Raw genomic sequence first — 27,568 nt, 5'->3', positions numbered from 1 at the left:
GCAGGATCAAATTAAGCCCTGGGTACGTCACCATAATATATTAGAACGACATCTATCCTAGGTTTCCTACTACAGTAGCTAGGACTCCTTCTGACCTCACAAAATCCATAGGTGTAAAGTTGCCACACAAAAAAAAACATTGCTATCCTTGCACCCAGGAGTATCTTGGATTTATGTACAGAATAATACGAAATGCTCTGAGACCAGGTTGTGCACCCTTGTCACTGTGCACGGGGCTCTCACTGTAGCCTATATCTTTACTTGACGAGGCTTCTCTTTTCACCAAGTAAAGTGGCACGGGGACACAGTAAATTATTCGGCCTTACCGCCTGCGCCCGTGCCAGATACACCCACTCATAGCGCGCGCGCTGCAGCTCTTCTCCCTCCAGTACTGTATAAAAAATGCATAGACTGTCTTAGGCACATACAGAGATGGGATCACACTACAAAACTGTATAGTGTGCATAGACTTTAATATTTGCATAAAGGGCTTACTTTGCATTCAATTAAATTGCATGAAATATCTTCATCCTACAGTCTGTATTAATACATTTCATTTAGGAAACATTTTATATAAGCTTATCCATTAAACGTCACACATTAAGGCTATGGATATTTATGAACTAATATAGTTTTTAACATTTCCAAAGAAGGGAAGAATCAAGTTAAGATCAGAACACTTTTCAAGCTTTACTGAAAGCATTCCTTTGCATAGCCCTGGCACAATGGGGGCTATAATTATTCGGGCATTTAGTGACTCGGTAACCTGCATTATGAACCTCTATTGCAATGCGGCGGCGCTCCACAGATCCTTCAGTGTAGTGTTCGGCAGCGATAGGCAGGGGTGCTGTTCCATCATGTGATTGTGCTTTAGTCCTTCGAAGTTGAAAGGCAAGCAAGTCAGTGCGGGGCTAGCCTTCCTCAATCTTGGTTGCTGGAGTACTAGCTAGATGCGGTGACTTTCTTCTCGATTTCTTACTCGTTGTGATTTTTCTTCAACTTTTTAAGATGGCCGGAGCAATTATTGAAAACATGAGCACCAAAAAGTTGGTGATCGTAGGAGTGATTCTGCTTTTATTCCAAGCGTTTTCTTTTATGGTCGGAGGCTTGATTGGTAAGCATGTTTTTTCCAATTGTATTCCTTTATGTTGCAACCTTTGGCTTTGTTATGCGATATATGCGGATGAATAACCACGATTTATAGATCGAATATTTTCTGTATCAAATAATGAAAACAACTTAGTTCTTTAGACAATATAATTTTACAGAGCATGGTAATATTTTAAATCACTGCTATGTTTCGTTATAAAATGGAACAGAATGGCGACTGTAGGGCTTGCCTTTAAGTTTTGCCTATGTAACTTTAACAATGTAGCCTTTAACGAAGTTTTGAGCTCTTCAAAGTTTTAAGAAAAATAGAAAGTATTCGCCTCTAACTCAATCGTTTCCTCTTTATTGACGTTGCAAGGTTTAATGTGGTCTTGAAACTTTTTCCATTAATACACACAACTTTCCTATTTCAGAAAACTCGTTACTTTATAGTAAGTTAATTCACTTAATTGGCATATGAGTTTGTTTTTCCAATAAGAATAACCTCTATTCCTGTAAAACACCATAGGAATTGGTGTGTATCTTTAACTTCACTTTGATTCAGTACAGAATGTTTGCTCTCCTCCTTCCCCTCATTTAAGTCTGTCTCCGTGGCCCCAGGCAGGCACCATCTCTTTCTTTTCCCCCCCTTGCATCCCTCTCAAATCCCAAACCTCCCTTAGCATTGCATATTTCCTCCTCTCCTGCTGGTTCCATTTGCATGGCTCTACTCCCCACTGACACACACACACACACAGCTGTCACAATTGTGTTCTGCCTCAAGTACTACATCAGAGTTGCTGTCAGCTTTTTTCCCATGTGCCTACACACTCACACAGATACTCCTACACAAGCTCAGTGTCACAGTAGTTGAGTCCTATGAGGCCTGTTACAGATTCCTATCTCTAGTTTCCCCCCAAACTAACTTTCTCCACTCAGTCAGTCTCTTCTCCAGAGCTGGATGGCTACTGATATAAAATGAGCTTGTTTGGGACGCTCCTGCCTTAGATAGTTTTAATGAAGCCTGATGCTTTTGTATTTGCTCGGTGGCCGGGGCCAGCCAGGGTAATTGAGTAGAAAGGCGTTCGTCTCCCCGTTATTGGACAACTCTGACATGGCATGAGGTCACTGGGCAGAAAGGCAGACACACTGGGGTAGAAACTGGAGGAGCGGTGTGCCCGGAATCTTAGGGTCCCAGGATAATTGAACTCTGAGGGGTTCCGTAGAGCTGGTTTAATTCAATTTGGTGTGTGTGTGAGTAGTCCTTTGTGAGGTGACACTGGCACACCTAGTTAAGAAGACACACACACACACACAGAGAGAGAGATAGTTGATGGCCTAATTAGTTTTATGAAGTGGGTGCCAAAGGCCTAGCCTCAAGGGTGCTTTTATGCTGTGGTATGTTTTTTCAGTTACTCTATTGAGAGTAAATAAATTGGCTCGACATCAGCTGGTAATGGAGACCATTTGCACAGACCAGGGCCTCGCAATGGGACATGTTTCCTTGTTTTAGCTGTTTTCGTCTGTGGACAAATCATTAAAGGTGTATGATATTTGAGCACGTAAGTAACTAATGTGAAACATTGGATTGTTGTAGGTGTCTCAAATGACTTCCATTTGAGCTAATCATTGATTATAGTGGCATGATGTATTCCTAGCAGCGAGTTGTTAATTATCCCTGAATTTAGGAGGATATATTGATGAAGGGAAAAGTCACTCATGCTTTTTTGGCCGTGGCTGTCGGCTTTCTCTAGCCCTGAGGGCATGGACCTTGTTCTTACATATTACCAATACATTACAGTATTGTGTGCTGGGGCATTTCCCGACAGCTTCAAAGGGATTGGGCCTTGCTACAGGGTGTTCTGTCAACATGGTTAGAAATAATTGGCACTTTGTTGAAGCAGGATTTGGCTAGGTTTGATCTAAAACGCAACTTCTTCATTTTTGGGGTGATATTCTATTTGACTGTTTTTGACAATAAACAAAAACCATAGAAAAATGTCTTCATGTATGCCTACTTTGTTGAGCTTGATAGCTGTCTGACACATCTTAAACTCCAGAACAAAGCTTTGATTATGAGTTTGGAAATTGATTGTTTTCAACTTAGCCTAACTATGAATTCACTGAAAATATACACACTTTGTGTGGCACATACACGTTATATATTTTTTACATTTAACCTTTATTTAAATAGGCAAGCCAGTTAAGAACAAATTCTTATTCACAATGACGGACGACGCTGGGCCAGTTGTGCGCCGCCCTATGGGACTCCCAATCATGGCCGGATGTGATCGTCTGGATTCAAACCAGGGACTGTAGTGACGCCCATTGCACTGAGATGCAGTGTCTTAGACCGCTACGCCACTCGGGAACCAATGGATGTGACAATTCCACATGATTCAGCATAATAATAAAAGGTTACACATAGAGCATTGAAATAAGAACCGCAACAAAATTGTGGAACGATGTGGTCAGCAACCAAAAATTACCATTTAAATCCTCCAAATACTATTTATTGCTAATTTCATCAAATATAGATTTATTTTTTTTCCTACACGGAAGGTGACAGATGAATAGGACTACTTATGTACCTAGAGTAGCTACCAAGGTAACTGGGCAGTAACCTAGCAAGCAGTTACCCAGGCTAATGTCTGTTTTCCTCTCCCTGTAGCTCCCAGCCCCACCACAGCAGTCCACTACCTGGCTACCAAATGTGTGGACACGGACAAACATCACCAGAGCACCAAATGGTTCATGCCCTGGGGCCCTAACCAGTGTGACAAGATCCGGGACTTTGACGAGGCCATGGCCAAGAAGATCGAGGCCAACAACATTGTATTTGCCGTCCATATCCCCCTGCCCAACAAAGAGATGAGCCCCTGGTTCCAGTTTATGCTGGTCATCCTACAGTTTGACATTGCCTTCAAGATGTACAACCAGATAGGTGAGCAACACTTCTTGTTAGATTTCAATATGGCTGCCGTTCATTGTGTGTCGATTGTGTTATTTCAGGAGTCTGTGACATTTTTACCTTGTTGATCTTTGTCTGTCTTTTTTTGTGTGATGTCATGTCTCCATCTTGTGTGTTTTTGTTGTCCGTCTGTCTGTTGTCTTTGTATACTGTCTATCTTTCCGTTTGGTTTGTCTGTTGTATCATGACTCATGAGGACTCACCAGTCCAAGCAGCTCTATGACCACTGAAGTATGTGTCCTTTGTCTTCTACACTCTCTGTGGATCCAATTCTAAAGTATTCATGTGTCTATAGATGCTGTTGATATTAGTGTCCCTCTACGTCACCTCGGGCTGTTGGCTGCTTTTGTCCTGCCTATTGTGTTGAACGCATGAGGCCCCTGAGGAATGTTTCTCTCCTCTTAGTGGATTGGATTTATCTCACGCTGAGAGGAAGGCCTGACAATGACTGATGTGCTGCTGGTTCTCCCTAGTGATACAAGCCTCAGGGATCCATGTCAGAGGCTTATAGTCTCTATAGAACAGGTAGTTGGGGAAACTAAAACTGTGGTGGGCTGTCTCAGTTTGGAAGCTGATAGCTTTGCAATTCCCTAATATGAAGTGGAATAACACTCTGCTGGGCAAATTTGTCACATATTTTCTCCTGGCTATCCCCAAGACGAATTGTAACATAGTATACGGCACGTCCCTCAGTGAGGGTTGGGGAAGAGTGTCTCACTCTCCATTGTAGAGGTCAATGTAAAATTAGAAAACAAACACAAAAGCCCTGAAATATTGAGTCATTTTCAGCAGCAGGTGTTAGATTTTTTTATTTAACCTTTATTTAACTAGGCAACAAATTCTTATTTTACAATGATGGCCTACCCCGGCCAAACCCTCCCCTACCGACGCTGGGCCAATTGTGCGCCGCCCTGATTTGATGAAGGCTAGTTTTTCCCCCATCCCTTTACTCATCATAGCAGACGTCCTGCTCCTCCCTGTGTCCTCTTAACCTTCCTTTACGTTCAGACCAGGAATGTTTGACCACATCCTTATCCGAACATGGTATCAGTCAGATCTGTGCCCAATTCCAACTGGAACCCAATGCACTTCCTGTATCCCTATTACAATATGGTACTATATACATGGGAAAAGGTCACCATCGTTCTTACATCAATCCAGTCTGTTCTCACAGATCTACCTGAAAATCCTAGGTGTAGGGATGAGGGTTTGATTTGGAAGTGTGCATAGTTCTCACATTCAGAAAATGATTCAAACATGGCAACCCTCTTCTGGCCTGGGATTAAGGGAAAGGTAATATGGATTTGGGCTTGCTTCTCCCTTTGACTTCTTAACACTGTAGCGAGTGAAATATCTCTTAGTGTGTGGTTGGAAAGGAAGGGGCGACACTGACTGGGCAGATCGGCGCTTGGCACTGCGCCAGGTCTGGGGCAGTGAAAGAAGGGATTAGAGGGATAACAAAGAGGACTAATGAAGGGGGATCGGTGGGCCGGGCCGGCCTGGGAAAGTGATCAGAACACAGACTCTTTTAAGCTCCAGGAGGCCTTGGGATGGAGGGAGGCAGAGCCCAACTTCTTATTATGTTGTGTAACAGATTTCTATCTGGCCCAGCAGCGGTTGTACATCAACTACGTTCAGCCGCGGGCCGTTTTATTTTTCTTCAGTGGGTGGTCAGGGGGCTGGAACATAATTACAATTTATTGACTGCAAGAAGCCCTGCAGATATAATATTTGACTAAAACATAATAATTTCAAACCTTGCTTACATTTGTATACGATCACAAATATCTCTCTTATGCGTGCGAATACTTTGGAACAGATTTTCAAAATTAAAATCAAACAGAGCTGATTTGCTGGTGTTATGTCCAACAATAAAAAAAACATTTTTTATTTTTTTGTTCAGAGAACATGGGGATGCCAAATGAAATCACCCGCGGGCCAAATTCGGCCTGCGGGTCTTCAGTTGGGGAACCCTGTTGTACAGCAGGGCATGAGGCACTCTGTAACATCCTCCTCTCACCAAAGATATGTTGTGAAAGTACGCTTGATTTTATTTTATTTAACCTTTATTAAACTAGGCAAGTCAGTTAAGAACATTATTTATAATGACGGCCTTCCAAAAGGCCTCCTGCGGGGACGGGGGCTGGGATTTAAAAAAATATATAAATATATAGGACAAAACACACATCACAACAAGAGACAACACTACATAAAGAGAGACCTAAGAAAACAACAACATGGCAGCAGCACAACGTGGTATAAACATGATTGGGTACAGACAACAGCACAAAGGGCAAGAAGGTAGAGACAACAATACATCACACGAAGCAGCCACAACTGTCAGTAAGAGTGTCCATGATTGAGTCTTTGAATAAAGCGATTGAGATAAAACTATTCAGTTTGAGTGTTTGTTGCAGCTCGTTCCAGTCGCTAGCTGCAGCGACCTGAAAAGAGGAGCGACCCAGGGATGTGTGTGCTTTGGGGACCTTTAACAGAATGTGACTGGCAGAACAGGTGTTGTATGTGGAGGATGAGGGCTGCAGTAGATATCTCAGATGGGGAGATTAGTGAAGCTGCATTTTACGACAAAACTTAAATTCTGAGTGAGGTTTATACAGTTTTCTCATATAAACTATGGTCATGTTTCAGTGTGTACTCAATGTGTTTTCATAATAAAAATAAGTTAATGTCCCAAGCATGACATTTTTGTTGTTGTTTACAGCTTGCGCTGCCAGATTAGTCTGATTCACCACCCCGTCTCACAATTCCACCCAACCAGATGCTGTGGAATGGGACTGTTATCCACCCCACTCTGAGACACTGGGGCCGGGTAGACTACCTCTGATCATCTGCCAGCAGTGTTAATGTGCCTGGCCCCGGGCCCTGAGGCAAGGGCCTAATGATCACCCTGATGTCAACAGCTGTCTATGACCGAGCTGCGGAGAAGAGCTAGACAACCGGCACGGAAATGTCAAGCAGCTGCATATCAATCGACGAATTCAACTTCAGTGCTGAAACGTGTAGCTGTAGTGTCACTGATCGCAAATCCAATCCAGGTTGTCTTTGCAACTCAAGATCATATTAGCTCACTGAGCTCTAGGTCTCTTTTTGGTCTAAACAGAGGTCAGATAGTCTCAGCCAGGAATACTCTTCATGCAAGGGTAGTGTTAACAGTATAGCTTCCGTCCCTCCTTGCCCCTACCTGGGCTCGAACCAGGGACCCTCTGCACACACAGACAACAGTCACCCTTGAAGCATCATTACACATCACTCCACAAAAGCTGTGGCCCTTGCAGAGCAAGGTAAACAACTACTTCAAGGTCTCAGAGCGAGTGATGTCACCGATTGAAACGCTATTAGTGCGTACCCCGCTAGCCATTTCACCACATCGGTGACAGTAGCTCTGCAAACAACCTATGTTACATTAATAAGGTGTGGAGTGCTAATTTGATCAAGGAAAATGAGTTCCAGCAGTCTATTGACAGAGCTCTAGGTTGAGGAGTTCCAGCAGTCTATTGACAGAGCTCTAGGTTGAGGAGTTCCAGCAGTCTATTGACAGCGCTCTAGGTTGAGGAGTTCCAGCAGTCTATTGACAGAGTTCTAGGTTATTACTTTCTCACGGCATCTAAATCTCTCTGGCTGACTGGTAAGCAAAGAAGCAGAGCTCTGTCTGACAAAATGGCCTCTGTCTATAACTCAACCAGAACCACTTTCTTTAGAATGTACCACGCCAAAGGTAAGGGGATTCTACTCCTCAGTCATATGACTATTGCGGAATGCGTAAAGAAGCCCCACCAACAGCACCTTGCCCACTTGGTGTTATAAAGCTGGTCCCTGAGAAGAATTGCCCCCCTTTCTTCCCACCCCACTCTACCCTGGCTACAATCACCACTGGCAGGGGTCCAGCAATAACACAGCTGTTGAGAAGGCTTAGTCACTGAGGCAATGGCCGCTGGACTGGGGTGGAATGTTTGTGTGCGGTAAGCTGACATTCAGGATCTTTGGCAGTGTTCGCTTGAGAGGGGAGGGAAAGAGGGGTTTGGGGAGACAGAGGAGATAGGACTGCCAATAACCCCCCCCCCCCCTCCTTTTCCTCTCTTCTCCCGGTCAGGCCACTGGGTTTCTTTCGGTGCTCTCCAGCTTGTTTCATAACCGCACAAGAGTCTGTTTGGACAGGAAGTACAGAACACTTTGCCTTTGCAATGTGATCTAAAGCCTGTCTTGGCATTCTGACTCCCATTTCATTTCTCAAAGCACTTAAAACCAGGTTCAGCTCTGAAAGGTTTCACCTTCAAGTCAGCGCTATAGAACTTGAGGCCTTACGTACGTGTACGTAAAATAGCTTTAAACCCCTCAACAGGGAAATGTTTCAGATCAGGACTCATCCCTGGACTATTTCTGGATCAACATAGCACGCAGATGTGAGCTTTGGTGCATCTGTTCTGATAGTGTTTTTGATTACATGGTTTCTTTCCTCCAAACTTTGAAGGTTGATGGGACAGTTCACCCCAACTTTAAAGTTTCTCCGTTTTCATACTTCAAACGATCATACGTTCGGATGAACTGTCCCATCAACCTTCAAAGTTTGTAGGAACGAAACCACGTCATCAAAAACACTATCAGAACAGATGCACCAAAGCTCACATCTGCGTGCTATGTTGATCCAGAAATAGTCCAGGGATGATTCCTGATCTGAAACATTTCCCAGTTGAGGGGTTTAAAGCTATTTTACATACATGTACGTAAGGCCTCAAGTTCAGTCTACTACACAGTGGGAAATGATACTATAGCGCTGACTTGAAGGTGAAACCTTTCAGAGCTGAACCTGGTTTTAAGTGCTTTGAGACACGAAATGGGAGTCAGAATGCCAAGACAGGCTTTAGATCACATTGCAAAGGCAAAGTGTTCTGTACTTCCTCTGTCCAAACACTCTTGTGCGGTTATGAAACAAGCTAGAGAGCACCGAAAGAAACCCGGTGGCCTGACCGGGAGAAGAGAGGAAAAGGAGGGGGGGGGTTATAGGACTGCCAATCTCCTGTATCCCAATTTCCCAAGGCCAAAAATTGTTGCTATTTCTGCGTATGTGCAGGATAAAACATTTTTACGTAGCTGAGTGCCCACTCCGCTGTCTACATAGCTGCTGTGCTGAGTGCCCACTCCGCTGACTCCGTAGCTGCTGTGCTGAGTGCCCACTCCGCTGACTACGTAGCTGCTGTGCTGTGCGCCCACTCCGCTGACTACGTAGCTGCTGTGCTGTGCGCCCACTCCGCTGACTCCGTAGCTGCTGTGCTGAGTGCCCACTCCGCTGACTCCGTAGCTGCTGTGCTGTGCGCCCACTCCGCTGACTCCGTAGCTGCTGTGCTGAGTGCCCACTCCGCTGACTCCGTAGCTGCTGTGCTGAGTGCCCACTCCGCTGACTCCGTAGCTGCTGTGCTGAGTGCCCACTCCGCTGACTCCGTAGCTGCTGTGCTGAGTGCCCACTCCGCTGACTCCGTAGCTGCTGTGCTGAGTGCCCACTCCGCTGACTCCGTAGCTGCTGTGCTGAGTGCCCACTCCGCTGACTCCGTAGCTGCTGTGCTGAGTGCCCACTCCGCTGCCCCTCCCTGATCTCCTTTGGTCACTGGTGTAGCCTACTAATGTAATGTTGTACACAACACTGTTCTAACTATTGCATTCCATGCCCTGGTTATCATCAGTGTGATTTCATGTCCTTTTTTCAGGAGCGGAGTAGGCTACATCCAGCTATTTACATGTTTTACACTATGCATTATCAACTTGATCGTACAAACTTTGTCAGTATTTAAAACATAAGCAGGACACAAATAGGTAGTCTAGCCGATTTCATGTTATTCTTCGCTGCTGAGGTATATGCAGCTATTAACTCTCTCCACGATATCAGTATACCCTCGTAAAACTGACTATCCTACCTATCTTTGACTTCGCCGATGTAAATTACAAAATAGCCTCCAACACTCTACTCAGCAAACTAGATGTAGTCTATCACAGTGCCATCTGTTTCGTCACCAAAGCCCCGTATACTACCCACCACTGCAACCTGTATGCTCTCGTTGGCTGGCCCTCACTACATATTCGTTGCCAAACCCACTGGCTCCAGGTCATCTATAAGTCTTTGCTAGGTAAAGCCCCGCCTTATCTCAGCTCACTGGTCACCATAGCAACACCCACCTGTCTTTTAAATAGCACACCCAACTACCTCATCCCCATATTATTACTTACCATCATATTTATTGCCTTACCTCCCTACTCTTCTACATTTGCACACACTGTACATAGTTTTTTCAAAAAAATGTATTGTGTTATTGACTGTACGTTTGTTTGTGTAATTCTGTTGTTTTTGTCCCACTGCTTTGCTTCATCTTGGCCAGGTCGCAGTTGTAAATTAGAACTTGTTCTCAACTGGCCTACCTGGTGGAATTTAAAAAAAAAATAAAAATAAAAAGTCACCGGTTGACTCAAAACTAACTTGCCCATTGTCAGATTATTATATTTGTAATCTATCTGGATACATGCCCGGCTGCCTAGAACGTTCGGCTGCAGAGTTGGAACGCAGCAAGACAATTAGCAATTGAATTATATTTTTTTCATCATCATTGCAAACATTGACTAAGCTGTGCAGGACAGGCAGTCAAGTAGTGTTATTTTTCAGCAACTGAAATATACATGACAACAGACAGACCGAGAAGGTTGTAGCCTTCATAATATATATATATTTTGGAATGTTCGTTCAAATCGCCTTGGGGGTTTTATTTCAGCTGTTCAGAAATCTAATGCAGAAACAGGCTACATCATGATTCAGAAGAGGTTGTATGGCCACTGCATTGTCAATCTGATGTCTGCATTTATTGTGATGCGGAATTAAGGGAATTCATACTTCTTGCGCTTCACATTGAAGAGCTGTTGTGAAGGAAGTTGTGAGTTTGTGTTTATACAGGACCTCCCACCCCCACCAACTGTCAACCAATCATGCCAATGCGGAGCTGTACGGAGCCCTCCGCATTGAAGCATCAGTGTTGCTATTATCAGATCTTATGTTTAGCAGAGATATGCGTCCTTTTCTTAGCTCCAGACGTTGCTCCCCCTCTGGCCTCTCCCTACCCCTTATCATGACTCCAGTTCCATTGCATTACATTGGGTCATTCCACATATATGCTGCCTGAGGCAAATACTCGACGGTGTACGACTCTAACCAAATACTCTCGCAAACGCAAATATGCCTCGCAACGCTATACGGTTTTGGAAACATTTGTCATTTTTCTATAAGCGAGAAAAATCTATTCTCATACAAAATATGCACTTACTGTACCCAGTTTAGTAAAGTTGCATCCGGCTGTATTTTGAGAAACTAATGCTATCCAGACGGAAATGTAGAGTGGAATGGTTCAATGGAAATGGGAGCGTAAGGTTAGAGGATGCGTCCTACCTCGGCTGGAGGCCTTGTGTGAAAACAGCCGAACTCCGTATAGTATCTTTTGTATTTTAAAAATTATTTCTCGCTGGTATGAAAGTTCAAATCCAAATAGTTTCCAAAACCGTACCGCAAGGATTATTAACTTTTCTAAACTTTAAAACAGAGTGTCTCGATTGAAGTTCACATGGAGCCAGCTGCAATCCATATGTTCAGTTGATAAGCCAAGACGGGGACCGCTGTAAACCCCCTTGGATAATTGAGAGCTAGCCTCTTACCAAAATGCCATGACTGTCTGTCTGTCACCAGAGACTTATTTCATCCCAGTTATCGCTGATTTACACAGATATATTGATGTCAAAGCTACAAATTTAAATTGAGCAGGTGTAAATAGAGAATTTGATTAACTAGTAGAAACAGGAGGAAGGGAAGCCTACTAAGGTACACAATAGTACATTTTGGTAGACAGAAGGTGTTCTTTGGTAAAAGGGGTGAATTGGTCATCAAAAAGAAAGGAGAATCAAGGCACTCTTCATATAATTAATTAAAATGCCTTTATTTGTATGGCATGTTCAATAGAAACAAAGTTTTAAAAATCCAGCGCGTTTCGGCTGCGTCGGATTTGATTCATTGCATTAATAGAATTTGATGAATTGCAAATTCCCCCTTCAATGCTGATCTTGCTTGTTCAGACCTGCATAGATCAAAAACAGGATAGATATGTCATTGTAATGAAGTCTCCATAACTGGTATCTATGTGAAGTTTGGTAGTTGGTATATTTGTGAACCTTTGAACATTCAGATCACCCTAAAGTGTGACATGTTGACGTTTTCCCCCTACAGAGGATGGAGCGCTGGCCACCATCAACGTGGGTTTGGCCTACAGAGATGACACGCTCAGTGAGTGGACAGAGATGGCCCACTCCATAGAGCAGAGGAAGCTCAGCTGCAACTTCACCACCACAAAGGTAAACAATTCCAGTCCTCAATATCTGTTGTGCTACTGGCTTTTGCTTAATTTTGCCACCTGATTGCTCACACTTCATTTTTCAGGTCTTAATCAGTCTCTCGAAGTCTCATCGTTTCAGCTCAACAGATTTATTTTTGTGTAAAAGAAAATATCCATATAAGTTGTTGTCCATTCGGATATCTCTTACCATTTATCTTGTCCTGCAGACGTATGAGAACGAGGGGCGCTACTATGAGTGTGACCTGCTGCCCTTCATGGAGCTGGGCAACGTGGCCCACAAGTACTACCTCCTCAACATCCGCCTGCCTGTCAGCGAACGCAAGAAGATCAACATGGGCATCGGCGAGATCAAGGACATCCGTCTGGTGGTGAGCATTCTCTACCGCACATCTCTTCCAGATCGCCCCGTCTCCTCTTGGTTGGGAGAGACTAATATATCCTTGATTATCAAATATTCTTTACTATGGAGTCTTCATACGGCCGAAGTGTGAAAATACTTTGGTTAGTTTTTCGATTTTGTCCAAACTGATGGTCAAAATGGCCAAACGAGATGTTAAAATGAACTTTGTGAAAGACTGTGGCTGACGGTTTCATTTCCTATCCTATCAGGGTATCCATCAGAACGGCGGTTTCACCAAGGTGTGGTTCGCCATGAAGACCTTCCTGACACCCAGCATCCTCATCATCATGGTGTGGTACTGGAGACGCATCACCCTGATGACACGACCCCCTGTGCTGTTGGAAAAGTAAGGCGGCCATATTGTTTATTGGACTGTAAACAGGATGTTTCTTTGTTGTTTATTCAAATTTGGCGTGAAAATAGAGTTCAGTTGTCCATTGACATTGGTTGCTTTGTGGGCTTGCGCACCATGTGTGTGAATTGAGAATTGCTCTCTAATCCAAAATGCATGGATATCTTTGTCCTCGCGATACACAAGTCAAACCTTCAGCCAGGGTAAAACCCAGTAACCCCAGTGGATACCAGTTAGGCCTGGTGCTTATGGTAACATTAGTACAGGAAGAGACATGTCATTAGATTAACTATGGATGAACTGTGCATCTAGGTCAGATCTCAGTGCGCAGTGTCCTGGGTCCGTATTCACAAAGCATCTCAGAGTAGGATTGCTGATCTAGGATCAGCTCCCCCTTGTGCATTTATAATAATCTAAAAGGCTAAACTGATCCTAGAGCTGCAGTTGGGCAGCTACACTGTTAAATAAAAATCAGTACCAAATGTAGCTTTTTCAAGCAAAAATGATAACTAACACCAGATTGAAATGATTTACCAATGTAATGTTGAACGATACCCTATGCAGAGAGCTAAACGGTCAGTTTACGCCCTGCAGTGAGGGGAGAGCGTATCAGTATGTCGCTGCGTTCAACACCACTGGAACATTCGTCAAGGCGGAAAGTGTGTAACAGCCTTTCAGCACTCAACTAGCACTTCCACCTCAATGTTTCCTCGCTCTCTCCATCTTGTCCTTGGTCTTTGGCTCAGAGCCCTCGTTCCCAAATGACTGCAGAGTTCTCAGGAAATGGCCCTCAAACTCTATTTGTGGAGAGGAGAATTTATTTCATGCTGTAAAAGCTTTGGTGAAGCCGTCATGCTATTCCTTAGAGGTGTCGAGATGGAAATCTTTTTATTTCTAAAGCTAACGAGAGATGTAATGGGAAAATGCCTCTCATAGGTACTTAGGCTCCCTGCTGTCGCTCTGATGGTGGGATTTGTGGGAAGTGGGCCAAGGTTACGTTATTGTCTATGTAAGAAAAGTCAGTTGACAGAATGCGCAAGGCGGTTGACCCCGGATTTGTTTAAAGCACTTGAATGTTTGTGCGCTGTCCACCATGCCTCAGGATATGGTTCTCTTTCCAAACCGAAAGTACATTAATGCCATTGTCAGTAGTTAACTGTTAATTGCTGGTGGACTACTTGGCAAGGTTTCCTGGAAGAATATAAAACACTGGAGGAATACATGTATCAATGGCAGCAGTACACACTGACTATGCCTGAAGTCTGTTTCCACTAAAGCAATTTCTGATTCTATTGAGTTAGTACTTTTATTTCCCCAGGATGTACTGTAGGTTGATGCCTCTTATCTGGCTCTCTTAACAGGATGTACTGTAGGTTGATGCCTCTTATCTGGCTCTCTAAACAGGTTGTACTGTAGGTTGATGCCTCTTATCTGGCTCTCTAAACAGGATGTACTGTAGGTTGATGCCTCTTATCTGGCTCTCTAAACAGGATGTACTGTAGGTTGATGCCTCTTATCTGGCTCTCTTAACAGGATGTACTGTAGGTTGATGCCTCTTATCTGGCTCTCTTAACAGGATGTACTGTAGGTTGATGCCTCTTATCTGGCTCTCTTAACAGGATGTACTGTAGGTTGATGCCTCTTATCTGGCTCTCTTACTAGTTATGTAGCTAACTCTGCAGCTTGTTTAGTTGAAGTGCTCTTTATACACACCTCTCTCCCGACTGTATATTCGCCGAGTGTAGGACATTCCCTGCATACCAGCCCAATGTGGTCTCACACTGTTCACTCGGTAGAACATGCCGGAACGGTTCTTGCTGCCGACTCTTCTGGAATGTGATTAATGTTTTTAGAGTCAATTGCAAACCGTCATCCACACACACACAATACTCCCTCCTCTCAGCCCGCACTGCACCCTTCCTTCTCCCTGCAATATACCCACCTCTCTATTCCTCACCCGCACCCCTCCCTTCCTCCTGTCCTCTTTGCAATTATCCTTTCATCTTTTCCCAGCATGCAGGGACTTGCAGCCATTGAACAGAGAAGCGTTATTAGGTTGATATTTATTTCTTTATTTATTTAACCAGCAGTGATTTATCAATGTGGTACAGTGGCTGGGGAGGTGGACTATGGAGTCTCCCCAGTGGTTAGGGAGGTGGACTATGGATTCTCCCCAGTGGCTGGGGAGGTGGACTATGGAGTCTCCCCAGTGGCTGGGGAGGTGGACTATGGAGTCTCCCCAGTGGCTGGGGAGGTGGACTATGGAGTCTCCCCGGTGGTTGGGGAGGTGGACTATGGAGTCTCCCCGGTGGCTGGGGAGGTGGACTATGGAGTCTCCCTGGTGGCTGGGGAGGTGGACAATTGGAGTCTCCCCGGTGGCCGGGGAGGTGGACTATGGAGTCTCCCCGGTGGCCGGGGAGGTGGACTATGGAGTCTCCCCGGTGGCCGGGGAGGTGGACTATGGAGTCTCCCCGGTGGCCGGGGAGGTGGACTATGGAGTCTCCCCGGTGGCTGGGGAGGTGGACTATGGAGTCTCCCCGGTGGCCGGGGAGGTGGACTATGGAGTCTCCCCGGTGGCCGGGGAGGTGGACTATGGAGTCTCCCCGGTGGCCGGGGAGGTGGACTATGGAGTCTCCCCGGTGGCCGGGGAGGTGGACTGTGGAGTCTCCCCGGTGGCGTCTCCCCGGTGGCGTCTCCCCTATGTCTGACCCCATGTTATGATTTCTCCGGTTACATTTCCGTCCGATTTTTAGTGGCTATGTTGAGTTGAAAGAACATGTGTTAAATTATCTGAACCCAACCATTTAACAATTCTGCTGAATTATAAGAAAGTAATGTCCATAGTAATTTATATTGATTGTGAGCATTATGTTAATGCAGTATGCTATTACTGACGATGATTGATATTTCTATTTATGTTGATGATCATGATGGTGGTGATGATAATGATTTTGATAATGATCCAGTTGCTGATGTGTCCTCCAGGGTGATCTTTGCCCTGGGCTTGTGCATGACCTTCATCAACATCCCGGTGGAGTGGTTCTCTGTCGGCTTCAACTGGACCTGGATGCTGCTGTTCGGGGACATCCGGCAGGGCATCTTCTACGCCATGCTGCTCTCCTTCTGGATCATCTTCTGTGGAGAGCACCTCATGGTCTGTCTCTTCACCTTCTCACTGACTTGGTATCCATTGAGCCAATGACTTGGTATCCATTGAGCCAATGACTTGGTATCCATTGACCAAAATCCGTAGCGCGGAAGCTCTCCGTTTTAGCGTGGTTGACATTAAAAGGTCATTTCCAATTGAGCTGACATATGTAGCATTTACCGTGAATGCGGTCTACGCGAACGTGGTAACATTGCCTTTCAAATTAAATCAAATGTATTTATAAAACCAGTTTTTTCATCAGCCGATGTCACAAAGTGCTTATACAGAAACCCGTCCTAAAACCCGAAACATCAAGCAATGCAGATGTAGAAGCACGGTGGCTAGGAAAAAAACTCCCTAGAAAGGCAGGAACCTAGGAAGAAATCTAGAGATGACCAGGCTCTGAGAGGTGGCCAGTCCTCTTCTGGCTGTGCAGGTGAAGATTACAGTATAAGAGTACATGGCCATTAAGGCCAGATTGTTCTTCAAGATGTTCAAATGGTCATAGATAACCATCAGGGTCAAATAAACTGAACAAAAATATAAAGTGCTGGTTTCATGATCTGAAATCAAAGATCCCAGAAATGTTCCATATGCACAAAAAGCTTATTTCTCTCAAATGTTGTGTAGAAATTTGTTTACATCACTGTTAGTGAGCCTTTCTACTTTAAGACAATCCATTCACCTGACAGGTGTGGCATATCAAGAAGCTGATTAAACTGCATGATCATTACACAGGTGGGCCTTGTGCTGGGGGCAATAAAAGTCCACCCTAAAATGTGCAGTTTTGTCACTAAAGACAATGCCAAAGGTGTCAAGTTTTGAGGGAGGGTGCAATTGGCATGTTGACTGCAGGAATGTCCACCAGAGCCGTTGCCAGAGAATTGAATGTTAATTAATCTACCATGATTAAATCAATCAAATTGATTTATAAAGCCCTTTTTACATCAGAAAGCCGCCTCCAATGTTGTTTTAGAGACTTTGGCACTACGTCCAACCGGCCTCACAACTACAGACCGTGTGCATGGCGGCGTGTGGGCGAGCGGTTTGAATTAGTATCCATGGACTTGTTATGACTTTGTATCCATAGTCCTTAAACCTTTTTTATGCTGCTTAATGTCTTGCTATGTTAAATTAATGTTATAGAAGGATAGGTCTGTCATGGTGTCCTTTGTGGTATACACCAAATTAGAATGGTTAGCTGTATGGCCATTGTAGATTTGTTTCATTTACATACATACAGTGTCTTCACAAAGTGTTCATACCCCTTGACTTATTCAAAATGTTGTTACAGCCTGAATTCGAATATTTTGCTAATTTATTGAAAATAAAATACAGACATCTAATTTACATAAGTATTCACACCCTTGAGTCAATACTTTGTAGAAGCACCTTTGGCAGTGATTACAGCTGTGAGTCTTTCTCGGTAAGTCTAAGAGCTTTGCACATCTGGATTTTGCAACCTTTGCCCATTTTATTATTATCAAAATTCTTCAAGCTCTGTCAAGTTGGTTGTTGATCATCGCTAGACTATTTTCAGGTCTTGCCATAGATTTTCATGTAGATTAAAGTCAAAACTGTAGCTTGGCCACTTAGGAACATCCACTGTGTTCTTGGTAAGTAACTCCAGTGTAGATTTGGCCTTGTGTTTTGTTATTGTCCTGCTGAAAGGTGAATTCATCTCCCAGTGTCTGGTGGAAAGCCAACTGAACCAGGTTTTCCTCCAGGATTTTGCCTGTGCTTAGCTCCATTCCATTTCTTTTTAATCCTGAAAAACTCCCCAGTCCTGAAAGATTACAAGCATCGACAACATGAGTCAGCCACCACTATGCTTGAAATATTGGAAGTGGTACTCAGTAATGTGTTGTATTGGATTTGCGCCAACATTAACACTTTGTATTCGGGACATAAAGTGAATTGCTGTGCCACATTTTTTACAGTATTACTTTAGTGCCTTGTTGCAAACAGGATGCATGTTTTGGAATATTTTTATTTTTTGCAGGCTTCCTTTTAACTCTGTCAATCAGGTTAGTATTGTGGAGTAACTTCTATGTTGTTGATCCAGCCTCTGTTTTCTCCTGTCACAGCCATTCAACTATGTAACTGTAAAGTCACCATTGGCATCATGGTGGAATCCCTGAGCAGGTTCCTTCCTCTCCGGCAACTGAGTTAGGAAGGAGGTCGATCTTTGTAGTGACTGGGTGTATTGATAAACCATCCAAAGTGTAATTAATAACTTCACTATATTCAAAGGGATATTCAATGTCTACATTTGTTTTGCCTCATCTACCAATAGCTGCCATTCTTTGCGAGGCATTGGAAAATCTCTCTGGTCTTTGTGGTTGAATCTGTGTTTGAATTTCACTGCTCAACTGAGGGACCTTACAGATATTTGTGTGTATGGGGTACAGAGATGAGGTAGTTATTCAAAAATCATGTTCAATGCTATTGTTGCACACTTATTATGTGACTTGTTAAGCCATGACAAAGGTGTTGAATACTTATTGACTCAAGTCATTTCGGCTTTACATTTTTTTAATTAATTTGTAAAAAAATTCTAAAACCATAATTCCACTTTGGTATTGTGTGTGTGTGTGTGTGTGTAGGCCAGTGACAAAATCTAAAAGTAATTCATTTTAAATTCAGGCTGTAACTCAACAAAATGTGGAAAAAGTCCAGGGGTGTGAATACTTTCTGAAGGCGTTGTAGATACATGGTTTAGTTTAGACCAGAATACTGCTGTTTTCTAAATATTTTATTGTTTCATCCCTCCTCTCTTGTATTTCTGTTCTGTGTCCCACCTTTATCATTACCCTCAGGACCAGATGGAGAGGAACCATTTCTCAAACTACTGGAAGCAGGTGGGACCCATTGTCTTCGGCTCCTTCTGCCTGTTTATCTTCGACATGTGTGAGAGGTGAGGCTGAAACACACACACTTCGTCACACTGTCAAAATAGAACTTGTTTAGAGGTTACCACCACAATTCTGCAGGGACCATTTCTGAAATATTTTTTTTCCCACCAGGGGAGTCCAATTGAAGAACCCTTTCTACAGTATTTGGGCTTCCGACGTGGGGACTGAGTTGGCTGTATTCTTTAGATTACTATGATCACTTCTTACCTTAAAGTTGACGGACGAAGGTAGAGTAAACTAGGGATGAAGTCTGAAAATAATGTGTCCATGTTATTGTACTGTATATTCCAATTTAAGCTCCCAGTGTATCCTAGTATTAGTATTTCTCTGATCTCTCTCATTTCATTGCAACATAGGGCCAGATTGTATATCAATATTTGACAGAGACATACTAACATTAATCAGAGCACTTCTCCTCCATCAGTCACAGGCTGTCCCTGAGGTCCTCTCCACTGTTCTGTGCTGCTGTGAGGAATAATTCAGTGTTGCTGGCAGTGCCTACTCCTGCCTTGGGCCATCTCTCTTCTGGGTCTCCCCTCTGCCTGCTCTCTCTCTGTGTGTGGGTGTCGAGGAGAGCTGCAGTGGGGAACCCACAGGCCTAGGTGATGCACGATTCATCAGTATAACCTCCCCCCAATCAAAAACTAGTGGCAGCAAGAGTCTCTTGGTTCGTCTCTCGCTCTCCTTCACTCTTGCTTTCTCCCTCTTGCATTCCCTCTTTCTCTCTCTCCTTCTCTTTCTTGCTCACTCTCCAGTCTAGTGGGAGAAAAAAGGCCTGTGAAAAGACAGCAATCTCTATCAAGCCTAGAAGTAGACCATGGCATATCCACTAGCTTTTAGAACCTTTCATTCGAAAGAGGTTTCCATTTTCTATATTTAGTGTTCCTAGAAGTAAGCGTGCTATGGGTTTCTATCAGTCTGTTGGAAAATGTACGTTAAGCTAAGTCTGGGGGTTCATATGTAAAGTAAGGGCAGCGATTCCTAAATGGTGCTTCAGTTACGGTTGGTCCTATTTCTCTGTTACAGTTGGAGTCTAGCCTTTTCAGTTTGAGTAATATTGTAACTATTTATTCAGCTTTTTTAGCATCACCATGCTAGTTCCCTCCTTGACTAAGGTTGATAACAGATGGCGTTCATCATTGTGGCGGGGATCTGTGCCTGTCTCTACTTCCTCTTCCTGTGCTTCATGGTGTTCCAAGTGTTCCGCAACATCAGTGGGAAGAGGTCCTCCCTGCCCGCCATGTCCAAGGCCAGACGCCTGCACTATGAGGTCTGTGTGTGTGTGTTTGAGTATAAATTTGTGCACCTAAAATTGTGTTTTCATACAGTACCAGTCAAAAGTTTGGACACATCTACTCAGTCAATTGCTTTTCTTTATTTTTACTATTTTCTACATTAAAGAATAATAGTGAAGACATCAAAACTATGAAGTAACACATATGGAATCATGTAGTATGCTTGTCCAACAGTCTTGAAGGAGTTCCCACATGCAGAGTAGTTGTTGGCTACTTTTCCTTCACTCTGCGGTCCAACTCATCCCAAACGATCTCAATTGGGTTGAGGTCGGGTAATTGTGGAGGTCAGGTCATCTGATGCAGCTCTCCTCCTTGGTCAAATAGCCCTTACACAGCCTGGAGGTGTGTTGGGTCATTGTCCTGTTGAAAAACAAATGATAGTCCCACTAAGCACAAACCAGATGGGATGGCCGTATCGCTGCAGAGTGCTGTGGTAGCCATGCTGGTTGTGTGCCTTGAATTCGAAATAAATCACTGACAGTGTCACCAGCAAAGCACCGCCACACCATAACACCACCTCCTCCAAGCTTCACGGTGGGAACCACACATGCAGAGATCATCTGTTCACCTACTCTGTGTCTCACAAAGACACGGCGGTTGGAACCAAAAATAAAACATTTGGACTCCTCAGACCAAAGGACAGATTTCCACTGGTCTAATGTCCATTGCTAAAGTTTCTTGGCCCAAGAAAGTCTCTTCTTGTTATTGGTGTCCGTTTGTTGTGGTTTCTTTGCAGCAATTTGACTATGAAGGCCTGTCTCCTGAGGAAACAGTTAATGTTGAAAAGTGTCTGTTACTTGAACCTGAAGCATTTATTTGGGCTGCAATTTCTGAGGCGGGTAACTAATGAACTTATCCTCTGCAGCAGAGGTAACTCTGTCTTCCTTTTCTGTGGCGGTCCTCATGAGAGCCAGTTTCTTCCTCTCTCAGGGGATCATCTTCATGGATAGTAACTGTAATCTTCCTCTCTCAGGGCCTTATCTTCCGGTTCAAGTTCCTCATGTTGGTCACTCTGACCTGCGCTGCAATGACTGTCATCTTCTTCATCATCAGTCAGGTGAGTTATGTCTGTGCGTTTGACTGCAGGGGTATCCCAGAATCCTCTGGAGTGGATTAGATATTTAAGCATGTTCATTAGGGCACTCCGTAGCTAAATGTTTTGCACTGGAAAAATGAAAACAAGTTTCTTATTGGACAGGGTTTTGTAGTGTTTTTGCTTACATTTCGTACCTATTGAACACAACCCATATTGTCTAGGTGAACGAGGGCCACTGGCACTGGGGAGACTACACGGTGCAGGTGAACAGTGCCTTCTTCACGGGAATCTACGGCATGTGGAACCTCTACGTGTTCGCCATCATGTTCCTGTACGCTCCCTCACACAAACGCTACGGAGACGAGCAGTCCAGCGGTGAGTCCAACTAACAGCTGCCTCTAATGGTCAAAAAGGAAGTCACATTTTATTTAAGTGTATCATAATAGTCTTGATATACTTTACTGTACAGAAAAAAATTAGAACACGCAACAGTGTCTCCTTTTGTGATGGTTAAGGTCAAATATCTTGAAAAAATATATCTTACATTTTTATCTTGAAATGTTATCTTACATTTCAAAATTCTATTTAAATATATCTCGAAATAAGTTGACCAATGACTTTAGATAATTTAGCTTGGTAAGCAAAATATTTTTAAAAAACACATCACTCAATGTAAGATATTTAGGCTTGCTTAGATTTCCCTTTTTGCATTGCAGTTTCAACAGACAAAGTAATAAAGTACACTATCTTTCTTGAATCAGAGGGCATGAAATGAAAGGAAAATTGGATCTACAAAAGATGTTCAGGAGAAAAAAGTTAAATGAAAGCTGTCTTAAAAAGTTAACACATTGTGGCAGATTCAGACAAAAAATACAATACCCCATAATGACAGTGAAAACAACATGTTAGAAATTTGTGCAAATGTATAAAAAATGAAATACAAGCTCTAATTTACATAAATATTCACACCCTTTGAGCCAATATATGTTAGAATCACATTTAGCAGCAGTTACATCTGTGATTCCTTCTGGGTAAGTCTAAGAGCTTTGCACACCAGGATTGTATAATATTTGCCCATCTATTTTCTAAATTCTTCAAGCTCTGTCAAGTTGGTTGTTGATGATTGCTAGACAACCATGTTCAAGTCTTGCCATAGATTTTTAAGGAGATTAAAGTCAACTGTAACTAGGCCACTCAGGAACATTCACTGTCGTCTTGGTAAGCAACTCCAGTGTAGATTTGGCCTTGTGTTTTAGGTTATTATCTCGCTGAAAGGTGAATTCATCTCCCAATGTCTGGTGGAAAGCAGGCAACCATGTTTTCCTCTAGGATTTTGCATGTGCTTATTTTTATTTTTTTATTTCACCTTTATTTAACCAGGTAAGCCAGTTGAGAACAAGTTCTCATTTACAACTGCGACCTGGCCAAGATGAAGCAAAGCAGTGCGACCAAAAACAACAGAGTTACACATAAACAAACATAGTCAATAACACAATAGAAAAATAAATGTACAGTGTGTGCAAATGTAGAAGATTAGGGAGGTAAGGCAAGTTACAGGGTTTAGCTCCATTCCATTTAAAAAATAAAATGATCCTGAAAAACTCCCCAGTCGTTAACGATTAGAAGTATACCCATAACATGATGCAGCCATCACTGTGCTTGAAAATGTGGAGAGTGGTACTCCATATTGTGGTGTATTGGATTTTCCCCAAACATAACACTTTCTATTCAGGACAAAAAGTGAATTGCTTTGCCACATTTTTTGCAGTATTACTTTAGTTCCTTTTTGCAAACAGGATGCCTGTTTTGGAAAAAGTATTATTCTGTACAGGCTTCCTTATTTTAACTCTGTCAATTAGGTTTGTATTGTGGAGTAACTACAATGTTGTTGACCCATCCTCAGTTTTCTCTTATCACAGCCATTAAACTCATGGTGAATTCCCTGAGCGGTTTCCTTCCTCTCCGGCAACTGAGTTAGGAAGGACGACTGTATCTTTGTAGTGAATGGGTGTATTGATACACCATCTGAAGTGTAATTAATAATGTCACCATGCTCAAAGGGATATTAAATGTCTGCTTTTTTAATTTATACCCATCTACCAATAGGTGCCATTCTTTGCGAGGCATCGGAATACCTCCCTGGTCTTTGTGGTTGAATCTGTGTTTGAAATTCACTGCTCAACTGAGGAACCTTACAGATAATTGTAAGTGTGGGTACAGAGATGAGGTAGTCAATCAAAAATAATATATTTGCACACAGTGAGTCAATGCAACTTATTATGTGACTTGTTAAGCACATTTTTACTCCTCAACTTATTTAGACTTGCCATAACAAAGGGGTTAAATACTTATTGACTCAATACATTTCAGCTATTGATTTTTAATGTATTTTATTACATTTCAAATACATAATTCCACTTTGACATTATGGTATATTGTGTGTAGACCCGTGACAAAAGATCTCAATTTAATCCATTTTAAATTCCGGCTGTTATAACAAAATGTGGAAAAAGTCAAGGGGTGTGAATACTTTCTGAAGGCACTGTTTATATTTTTTGGGGGGGAACTCAATCATGTTCTCAACCTAGTGTTGAGAGTAAGAATAGTAGATCAGGTACAATTTCGAAATTTGGTTGTGCCTCAGCAGTTTTTCTCTGTCAGTCACTGACAGTCACTCAATTAGCTATGTCAGCTAACAATTTTTAGATTGCCAGCTATCTAAACTTCTAGTATTCATGGCCAAATACCAACCGGGGACGATACACAGGGCACGTTCCCAGAGGCCCTAGTAATTCTCACTCATATCTTATTAAGATGGCTTAAGTCATGACAAAATATGTAGAATTGCAGGGAATTTGTTTTAAAACCGCAAAAATGTATCTTCATCCCATGGCAAAATGTGTACAATAGCAGGAAATTGACTTTAAAACGAACAATTTTTCACCACTGTCAAGATGGGGGACACTAAAATGTTGTGAGGTGAGGGACCCGCCCAACCAAATTTCGCTTAGGGCCCCCAAAAGGCTGCAGCCGGCCCTGCTCCTCCCTGTTTCAGTTTTGTTTTCTTCCATTTGGTGCCTAACGATCTCAAAGCAGATGACCCAGATGTACTGCTGTCTGTGTTTACTATACTGACGTGTGTGTTGGTCTCTGTGCAGGAGACGCAGGAGCCAGTGGCGAGGACATCCAGCTGACCACCACCATCACCCACGTGGACGGACCCACCGAGATCTACAAGATGACGGGCAAGGAGGCCCAAGAGTAGACCCCCCTCCCCTGGACATCAAACCAACTACAAACACCCCTCCCTAAAACCGTGACTGTGCTTCCTTTAACCCTATTACCCATTTGCCCCTCATTGTCCCAAAAGTTCAAAAGTAACTTTATCTGTAACCCTTTAGTCCTTTAATTTCATTGCAGACATGTGGCCAGATTGTATATTCATTTTTGACATTTGACAGAGTCTGTTAACTATCAGTGTTTGTAATGTTGTTGTTGTTGTTGAACAACTGTACTCTTATGAAGTCCAGGTTGTGAAAATCTGCTTTGACATGGAGTGGAAGGATGTAGAACACCATCTGCTGGTCATAAGAGGTAGTTGGGGAGGGAAAAAAACACTCCAGGTTGATGTTGTCTTCACAAATCTAGGATCAGCATTCCATCCCTCAAATCCTAAACAAACCCATTAGGGGTAAAGTGCAAATCTGAAATTAGATCAGTGTCCAGTGGCAACGGCATAGGAAAAACATTGGGGGCTTTCAAGGCACTATATTGTGGCGTAACTGGTTGCCTCACTGAAGACATTACTTGGCTCTTTAGAGAGAACTACATGTGGATGACTGCTGTTTTTGGCACTCTGCCTCTGCAGTTTTAGATTGAAACAACCAGTAAGTGTATGTCAACGCCTCATGGTACAAGGTCCAAGATGACCACTTTCTGAAGATCTGTCAAAAGAAAGCATATCTCTGCAAGTTGTCAGTAATGTCTTTGTCTTTTTTGTCACTTCTGTCCGCACTCACGTTCCGCTGTACACATCCATGGAACTTTCTAGACTACTGTGTTCTCTTATCTATCACTCTCCCAAGTGGGGGGATAATACCTTTTTGTATTGTGGGGGAAAAAATTACAAACCACAGGGCCTTTTTGGGAAACACCAAGTTCATTATGTTACGATGTAGATATATATATATATATTTTATAAAGTGCTTATTTTCAACTGTATGAAAGATTTGCATATGCTGTATCACTTACTGTCTGTTGGCAAAAAAAATAATTGAGATTCGAAGATGACTATGACGTGGTAGTGTAGTAGTTTTGTGCTTTTTATGCTAAATTAAATAAAAAGTTTACTTTATGCCTAGTTTTGGAATATTTTCAAAGTACACTGCTCAAAAAAAATAAAGGGAACACTAAAATAACACATCCTAGATCTGAATGATGAATTAAATACATAGTTGAATTGTGCTGACAACAAAATCACACAAAAATAATCAATGGAAATCCAATTTATCAACCCATGGAGGTCTGGATTTGGGGTCACACTCAAAATTAAAGTGGAAAACCACACTACAGGCTGATCCAACTTTGATGTAATGTCCTTAAAACAAGTCAAAATGAGGCTCAGTAGTGTGTGGCCTCCACGTGCCTGTATGACCTCCCTACAACGCCTGGGCTTGCTCCTGATGAGGTGGCGGATGGTCTCCTGAGGGATCTCCTCCCAGACCTGGACTAAAGCATCCGCCAACTCCTGGACAGTCTGTGGTGCAACGTGGCGTTGGTGGATGGAGCTAGACATGATGTCCCAGATGTGCTCAATTGGATTCAGGTCTGGGGAACGGGCGGGCCAGTCCATAGCATCAATGCCTTCCTCTTGCAGGAACTGCTGACACACTCCAGCCACATGAGGTCTAGCATTGTCTTGCATTAGGAGGAACCCAGGGCCAACCGCACCAGCATATGGTCACAAGGGGTCTGAGGATCTCATCTCGGTACCTAATGGCAGTCAGGCTACCTCTGGCGAGCACATAGAGGGCTGTGCAGCCCCCCAAAGAAATGCCACCCCACACCATGACTGACCCACTGCCAAACCGGTCATGCTGGAGGATGTTGCAGGCAGCAGAACGTTCTCCACGGCGTCTCCAGACTCTGTCACGTCTGTCACGTGCTCAGTGTGAACCTGCTTTCATCTGTGAAGAGCACAGGGCGCCAGTGGCGAATTTGCCAATCTTGGTGTTCTCTGGCAAATGCCAAACGTCCTGCAAATGCCAAATGCTCCCCCACCTGTGGACGTCGGGCCCTCATACCACCCTCATGGAGTCTGTTTCTGACCGTTTGAGCAGACACATGCACATATGTGGCCTGCTGGAGGTCATTTTGCAGGTCTCTGGCAGTGCTCCTCCTGCTCCTCCTTGCACAAAGGCGGAGGTAGCCGTCCTGCTGCTGGGTTGTTGGCCTCCTCCACGTCTCCTGATGTACTGGCCTGTCTCCTGGTAGCGCCTCCATGCTCTGGACACTACGCTGACAGACACAGCAAACCTTCTTGCCACAGCTCGCATTGATGTGCCATCCTGGATGAGCTGCACTACCCGAGCCACTTGTGTGGGTTGTAGACTCCGTCTCATGCTACCACTAGAGTGAAAGCACCGCCAGCATTCAAAAGTGACCAAAACATCAGCCAGGAAGCATAGGAACTGAGAAGTGGTCTGTGGTCCCCACCTGCAGAACCACTCCTTTATTGGGGGTGTTTTGCTAATTGCCTATAATTTCCACCTGTTGTCTGTTCCATTTGCACAACAGCTTGTGACATTTATTGTCAATCAGTGTTGCTTCCTAAGTGGACAGTTTGATTTCACAGAAGTGTGATTGACTTGGAGTTACCTTGTGTTGTTTAAGTGTTCCCTTTATTTTTTTCAGCAGTGTATATTCACAAGTTGTTGTAGGGAATTTCCTTGTGGTCTAAGAAATGC

The 27,568-nt window shown here is 43.5% G+C and overlaps 1 protein-coding gene across 2 annotated transcripts; it reads left to right on the top strand.

Annotated features, from left to right (window-relative positions):
* The first annotated feature begins 1,008 nt into the window (after positions 1 to 1,008).
* LOC115169988 (protein wntless homolog) lies at positions 1,009 to 25,956 on the top strand. 2 transcript variants are annotated; one of them, XM_029726166.1, is made up of 13 exons: positions 1,009 to 1,114; positions 3,761 to 4,033; positions 12,330 to 12,454; positions 12,663 to 12,824; positions 13,066 to 13,202; positions 16,194 to 16,362; positions 19,176 to 19,273; positions 19,383 to 19,446; positions 20,398 to 20,541; positions 21,540 to 21,623; positions 21,824 to 21,977; positions 23,709 to 23,806; positions 24,761 to 25,956. In XM_029726166.1, the coding sequence occupies exons 1-12, from the start codon at positions 1,009 to 1,011 to the stop codon at positions 23,756 to 23,758; spliced, it is 1,566 nt and encodes a 521-aa protein (XP_029582026.1). In that variant the 3' UTR covers positions 23,759 to 23,806; positions 24,761 to 25,956. The 2 variants fall into 2 exon arrangements, with proteins under 2 accessions (XP_029582026.1, XP_029582025.1); XM_029726165.1 differs by lacking the exon at positions 23,709 to 23,806.
* The last annotated feature ends 1,612 nt before the right edge of the window (positions 25,957 to 27,568 follow it).

Source organism: Salmo trutta, chromosome 31 (assembly GCF_901001165.1).
Source record: "Salmo trutta chromosome 31, fSalTru1.1, whole genome shotgun sequence".
Classification (NCBI taxonomy): domain Eukaryota; kingdom Metazoa; phylum Chordata; class Actinopteri; order Salmoniformes; family Salmonidae; genus Salmo; species Salmo trutta.
The sequence above is the reverse complement of the archived record's forward strand: the minus strand, read 5'-3'. Positions and strand labels throughout refer to the sequence as shown.

Excerpts from the sequence above, each read along its gene's own strand:
- LOC115169988 (XM_029726165.1), top strand. The coding sequence starts at position 1,009 with ATGGCCGGAGCAATTATTGAAAACATGAGCACCAAAAAGTTGGTGATC. Across the intron at positions 1,115-3,760 it reads TATGGTCGGAGGCTTGATTG|CTCCCAGCCCCACCACAGCA; the intron begins GTAAGCATGTTT and ends CTCTCCCTGTAG. Across the intron at positions 13,203-16,193 it reads CCCCCTGTGCTGTTGGAAAA|GGTGATCTTTGCCCTGGGCT; the intron begins GTAAGGCGGCCA and ends TGTGTCCTCCAG.